The sequence below is a fragment of the Rhineura floridana genome, chromosome 3, assembly GCF_030035675.1.
Source record: "Rhineura floridana isolate rRhiFlo1 chromosome 3, rRhiFlo1.hap2, whole genome shotgun sequence".
Lineage (NCBI taxonomy): Eukaryota > Metazoa > Chordata > Lepidosauria > Squamata > Rhineuridae > Rhineura > Rhineura floridana.
In genome coordinates this window covers 221043832-221050932 of record NC_084482.1, presented here as the reverse complement: position 1 = coordinate 221050932, position 7101 = coordinate 221043832, and the positions used below count along the sequence as shown (strand labels likewise).

Sequence of the window (7101 nt, the reverse complement as noted above, 5' to 3'; positions counted from 1 at the left end):
AATCCATGTTATGCAATTGTTAATGATGCTTCCCTGTAGTTTCTCTCTGGGAAGCAGTATGCCTCTGAATGCCATTTTCTGGGAATCAGAAGTGTGAAGATTACTGACTGGGAGGTCAGTTGCACAACTGCTGAACTCGGGGACCAGGTTTCTTGAAGGACTCAGCAAAGGGACACAGCAAAGGCAGCAGGCAAGAGGGACCCTGAGAAAGGGTCCTTGGCAGCTGGAACAAGGCCCGTTCCCTCAGCTAGTAGGGATCCCGGGAAAGCAGGAATTGCAGCAGCAACCTTGAAAGGGCTTTTGGAGCAGATTCAGCAAGTGGGGACCTTTGTTCCGGCAGGAAAGGGTCAAGAGAAGGCAGGAATTCCCATATTGAAATGCCTGGCTGATTTTTAATTAGTTTAAAAAATTTTGGCTGGGACCCAATGATAATGTGGGACATGTTCAGTAAGAACCAACTGTCATTGTTCTAAAAGCCAGACTCACAGCTGCTGGGCTTGGGTAATCAGGGGGCCACACCCACAGCTGACTTGATTTCACTTGAGACAGTCATGGCTTCCCTCAGAGAATCCTGGGAAATGTAGTTAGTGAAGGGTGCTGAGAGTTGCTAGGAGACGCCCTGTTCCCCTCACAGAGCATCAATCAGAGTGGCTAACTGTTAAACCAGTCTGGCCACTGGAGCTCTCTCAGTGGAATAGGAGTCTCCTCTCAGCACCCTTCACAAACTACAATATGATCTCTGGTGCCTCTTCCCTTTCTAAATCTAGCTTGGATGTCTGGCATTTCTCGCTCCATATATGGTAAGAGCCTTTGTTGTAGAATCTTGAGCATTACTTTACTTGCATGGGATATTAAGGCAATAGTTCGATAATTACTGCATTTCCTGGGATCCCCTTTCTTTGGAATCGGGATGTATATGGAACACTTCCAGCCTGTGGGCCATTGTTTAGTTTTCCATATTTCTTGACAGATGTTTGTCAAAATTTGGACAGATTCAGTCTCAGTAGCTTGTAGCCATCTGTTCCTGATCATTTGTTTCTTCCAAGTATTTTAAGAGCAGCTTTCACCTCGCATTCTAAAATTTCTGGTTCTTCATCATATGGCTCCTCCGTGAATGAATCTGTCATCCTTGCATCTCTTTTATAGAGTTCTTCAGGGTATTGCTTCCATCTTCCTTTTATTTCATCTCAGTCAGTCAGTGTGTTCCCCTGTTGATTATTCAACATCTCTACTCTTGGTTTAAATTTCCCTTTCATTTCTCTAATCTTTTGGAACAGGGCTCTTGTTTTTCCCTTTTTGTTGTCCTCTTCTATTTCTATACAATAACTATTGTAACAGTTCTCTTTGTCCCTACCTACTAGTCGCTGTATTGTTGCATTTAGGGTTCTGACTGTGTTTCTGTCTCCTTTTGCTTTCCTTCTCTCTTTAACCATTTTAAGAGTTTCTTCAGTCATCCATTGAAGTTTTTCTCTCTTTTGAACTAGAGGTATTGTCTTTTTGCATTCTTCCCTGATAATGTGTCTGAGTTCACTCTATAGTTCTTCTGGTTCTCTGTCAACTAAGTTTAAAGCCTCAAACCTGTTCCTTATTTGATCTTTATATTTTTCTGGGATTTTATTTAAATTGTATTTTGACATTGTGATTACTTTGTTGTTCTTCTTTAGCTTTACTCTGATTTTCGATATGACCAGTTCATGATCTGTACCACAGTCTGCTCCTGGTGTTGTTTTCGCAGAAAGTATGGAACTTCTCCATCTTCTGTTGCCTGTTATATAATCAATTTGATTCCCATATTGACCATCTGGTGATGTCCACGTGTACAGTCGTCTTTTCGGTTGCTCAAACAATGTGTTTGCAAGAAACAAATTATTGGCTTCACAGAATTCAATAAGTCTGTCTCCTGCTTCATTTCTGTCTCCTAAGCCCCATTTCCCCACCATTCCTAGTTCTTCTCTGTTCCCTGCTTTTGCATTCCAGTCCCCCATGATTATCATCATATCTTGTTTTGGTGTGTGATCAATTTCCTCCTGTACTTCTGCGTAATATCTCTCCAATTCTTCTTCTACGTTTGACGTTGGAGCGTAGACTTGGATGATGGCTATGTCGATAGGTTTCCCATTTAATCTCATTGATATTACTCACTCAGACCTTGCGTTGTAGCTCCTAATTGCTTTTGCTACAGTACTTCTGACTATTAAAGCAACCTCATTTCTTCTTGATTTCTCATTTCCTGCATAAAGTATTTTGTAGTTGCCTGATTGAAAATTCCCGTCCATTTTAATTCACTCACGTCAAGTATTGTAACATTGATGCGTTCCATTTCTTGCTTGACAATTTCTAACTTTCCCTGGTTCATGCTTCTCACATTCCATGTTGCTATCGTGTGCGTCCTACAACTCTGGACTCTACTTTCACATCTGTGCGCATCAGCCTCTGGGCTTCCTTTCGGCTTTGAGCCAGCTGCGTCATTAGTCACAGCGCTGCTCATACTTGTCCTTTGTTCTTCCCCAGTAGCTCCTTGAGTGCCTTCTGACCTGGGGGTCTCATCTTCCAGCAGTATCTCGTATTGCATTTTGGATACTCTGTTCATAGTGTTTTCATGGTAAGAGATATTCAGAGGTGGTTTACCATTGCCTTCCTCTGAGTTTGGATGCATCTTAGTCTGGTGTCTCAGCTTTGATCATTCCGCCATGGGTGCCCCTGCTAGGAGTCTAGCCTCTTGGTCTAGACTCCTGACGGCATTGCTCTCAGCTTCTTCAACACTCTCAAACCCCCTCATCACGTTAAGGTGTGCATCCTAAAGGGGTATGGCTGGAAGAACAAGATCTAATTGTACAGGGGTTGATGAAGCTGGATTGGTTTCCACAGTGTCACTGAACTGAGGTTTTTGAACAGTTTCTTGTCCACAAGAGACATTTGGATCTACACGTCCCTGTGCTATTCATCTCCAGGAGATCTAAGATCTTTCTTTGTTATGGAGAGAGGAGAATAATTTCAGTTCAGAACTAATTAGCTTATCTGTATCTTTGAAAGAAATGTCAACACTGGGCTTTGTCTCTTGGCTGGAAGAACAAGATCTAATTGTACAGGGCTTAGACGAATGGAAGAGATCAGTTGGTATGAATCTGGAAAATATCTTGTGGAAGGTTATAACGGGAACAAAATGAGGATGCCGTACCTGCGGTTGCCAGTGAAATACACACTCCGCATTCTTGTTACAGTTCAGAACATCTTTGCAAAGTCGTGTAGTGTTGGTCTTTGGCCATCCCTGTCTTATCTCAGCTAAGTTTAATCCCTTGAATCTTCAGGTGGAACTTGTTTTAAGTATTTAAATTGTGTTTTAAATTGTTTTTAAAAGATGTGTTTTAAATTTGTATATTTGTTTTTAATGTTTTTAGGTACTGTAAACCGCCCAGAGAGCTTTGGCTATGGGGCAGTATATAAATACAATCAGTCAATCAATCAATAAATATGGACCTGTTTCTGGTCAAAAGTAACTAGTTTTGTCTATTTCCTTCAAAGAGTCGGACCTCCATTCGTGTTGGGAAGAAAGAGAAGATGCCTTTATCCCGGATCCCAAAGAAGAGGCGACATCAACAGGTAGATGTTCAGCTGCGTTGTGAAGCCCTTTTTGGTTTGGGAATTGTAGGATTGTTCGGTTCCTGTGTGATATCATTCCTGGCAGATTAATTAACCCATCAGGGTGTGAGTTCTCCTGGAGGACATCTTAGATGTCTTTAAGAACATAAGAAGAGCCTGTTGGATCAGGCCAATGGCCCCTCTAGTGCAGCATGCCTATGGGAAGCAAGCAGACAGGACCTGAATGCAACTGTTGCTCCCTCCTGCAGTTCCCAGCAACTGATATTTAGAAGTATCCTGTCCCTTACTGTCTGGGTCTTTTTGCTTTATGTACAGTTTCCTGTCCACAAGTGACATTTGGCTATACATACCCTTGTGCTATTCAACTATAGGAGATCTAAGATCTTTCTTTGTTTTGGAGCAGGGAGAATAATTTCAGTTCAGAATTGATTAGTTTATCTGTATCTTTGAAAGAAATTTCAAAACTGTGCTCAGGTAATCTTGGTTTCATCTGGGAATGCAAAGACACAAGAGGAGGAATAATGGAAATGTAAAAATAAAGAAGCAGATAATTGGGCTTGATCTGTGATGAAATGCTTTGTTTTTGCCTTGAAATTCCAATGCTTTTTTTCAACCCTCTTCCCCCTCAGCAGGCGACGGGCAGAAGAATGAGAATACTAGAGAACCGCAGATGGTGCCACTGGTAATAGCCAAGACTGAGAGTCAGAAAGAGATGTTTGGAAATCATGGGGGACCAAAAACATCTGAAATAAAGCAGGCAAAGAATGAGAGCAAGAAATCCTCTACTTCTCATACTTTTCATGCCAGAACACACACTGGAGAAAAACCATTTAAATTCATGGAGTGTAGAAAGAGCTTCAGTGTAAGCGGTAACCTTAAAATACATCACAGAACCTACACAGGGAACAAGCCATTTAAATGCAGGGAGTGTGGAAAGAGCTTTAGTCAGAGCAGTAACCTTACATTACATGAAAGAACCCACACAGGGGAGAAACCATTTAAATGCAGAGAGTGTAGAAAGAGCTCCAGTGTAAAAAATAGCCTTACTTTCCATCACAGAACGCACATAGGGGAGCAACCATTTAAAGGCAGGCAATGTGGAAAGAGCTTCAGTGGAAGTGGTAACCTTAAATTACACCACAGAACCCACACAGGGGAGAAACCATTTAAATGCAAGGAGTGTGGAAAGAGCTTCCGTCGGAATGATCAACTTACATTACATGAAAGAACCCACACAGGGGAGAAACCATTTAAATGCAAGGAGTGTGGAAAGAGCTTCCATCAGAATGATCACCTTACATTACATGAAAGAACCCACACAGGCGAAAAACCATTTAAATGCAAGGAATGTCGAACGAGCTTCAGTCAAAATCGTCAACTTACTTTACATGAAAGAACACACACAGGGGAGAAAATATTGAAATGCAAGAAGTGGGGAAAGAGCTTCAATCAGAGTGGTAACCTTAAAGTACATGAAAGAACCCACATAGGCAAGAAACCATTTAAATGCAGGGAGTGTGGAAAGAGCTTCAGTCGGAGCAGTTTCCTTACTTTGCCTCAAAGAACCCATACAGGGGAGAAACCATTTAAGTGCAGGGAGTGTGGAAAGAGCTTCACTGTAAGCAGTCAGCTTAAATTACATCACAGAACACACACAGGCGAGAAACCCTTTAAATGCATGGAGTGTGGACAGAGCTTTAGTCAGAGAAGTAAGCTTACTTTACATCAAAGAACCCACACAGGGGAGAAACCATTTAAATGCAAGGAGTGTGGAAAGAGCTTCCGTCGGAATGATCACCTTATATTACATGAAAGAACCCTCACAGGCGAGAAACCATTTAAATGCAAGGAATGTGGAAAGTGCTTCAGTCTAAATCGTGAACTTACATTACATGAAAGAAACCACACGGATGAGAAACCATTTAAATGCAAGGAGTGTGGAAAGAGCTTCAGTCAAAATCGTCAACTTACTTTACATGAAAGAACACACACAGGGGAGAAAATATTGAAATGCAGGGAGTGTGGAAAGAGCTTCAGTCAGAGCAGTAGGCTTACAATACTTGAAAGAACCCACACAGGGGAGAAACCATTTATATGCAGGAAGTGTGGAAAGAGCTTCAGTCAGAGTGGTAACCTTAAAATACATGAAAGAACACACATAGGCGAAAAACCATTTAAATGCAGGGAGTGTGGAAAGAGCTTCAGTCGGAGCAGTCACCTAACTTTGCATCAAAGAACCCATACCGGGGAGAAACCATTTAAGTGCAGGGAGTGTGGAAAGATCTTCAATGTAAGCAGTCACCTTAAATTACATCACAGAACACACACAGGCGAGAAACCATTTAAATGCAAGGAGTGTGGAAACAGCGTCAGTCAAAATTGTCAACTTACATTACAAGAAAGAAACCAAACAGGGGAGAAACCATTGAAATGCAAGGAGTGTGGAAAGAGCTTCAGTCAAAATCGTCAACTTACTTTACATGAAAGAACACACACAGGGGAGAAAATATTGAAGTGCAGGGAGTGTGGAAAGAGCTTCAGTCAGAGTGGTAACCTTAAAGTACATGAAAGAACCCACACAGGGGAGAAACCATTTAAATGCAGGGAGTGTGGAAAGAGCTTCAGTCGGAGCAGTCACCTTACTTTGCATCAAAGAACCCATACAGGGGAGAAACCATTTAAGTGCAGGGAGTGTGGAAAGAGCTTCAATGTAAGCAGTCGCCTTAAATTACATCACAGAACACACACAGGCGAGAAACCCTTTAAATGCATGGAGTGTGGACAGAGCTTTAGTCAGAGAAGTAAGCTTACTTCACATCAAAGAACCCACACAGGGGAGAAACCATTTAAATGCAAGGAGTGTGGAAAGAGCTTCAGTCAAAATCATCAACTTACTTTACATGAAAGAACACACACGGGAGAAACCATTTAAATGCAGGGTGTGGAAAGAGCTTCAGTCAGAGCAGTACGCTTACAGTACACGAAAGAACCCACACAGGGGAGAAACCATTTAAATGCAGGGTGTGGAAAGAGCTTCAGTCAAAATCATCAACTTACTTTACATGAAAGAACACACACGGGAGAAGCCATTTAAATGCAAGGGGTGTGGAAAGAGCTTCAGTCAGAGCAGTAGCCTTACGTCACATCAAAGAACACACTATGGAGTAACTTTTTTAATGCATGGAGTGTGGAAAGCTTCAATGTAAGCAATAGGTTTACATTACACCAGAGAAGATACACAGGAGAAACAATTTAAATGCAGGGAGTATGGAAAGAACTTCAATGGGAGCCTCTCTTCATCTTGCAGGCTACATAGATTAAAGCCCTATACAGGTTGGGGCCAGGATGCTTAAAAAATTATCTCACCTATTATATATGCAGCCCATCACTGAAATCTGCAGAGGATGGCCTCTTACACATACCATCTCATTAGGAAGTCCACTCTGCATGATAGAGAAACCTGGCCTTTTGTGTGGTGGCATCTACTTTTTTGAACTTCCT

General features: G+C 41.9%; 1 protein-coding gene across 1 annotated transcript; it reads left to right on the top strand.

The window, feature by feature from the left end:
• The first annotated feature begins 2019 nt into the window (after nucleotides 1-2019).
• Nucleotides 2020-6980, top strand: LOC133379020 (zinc finger protein 91-like). The gene is made up of 2 exons (XM_061613632.1): nucleotides 2020-3600; nucleotides 4230-6980. Exon 2 carries the CDS (start codon nucleotides 4271-4273, stop codon nucleotides 6530-6532), a length of 2262 nt encoding a protein of 753 aa, XP_061469616.1. The 5' UTR covers nucleotides 2020-3600; nucleotides 4230-4270; the 3' UTR covers nucleotides 6533-6980.
• Nucleotides 6981-7101: the final 121 nt, after the last annotated feature.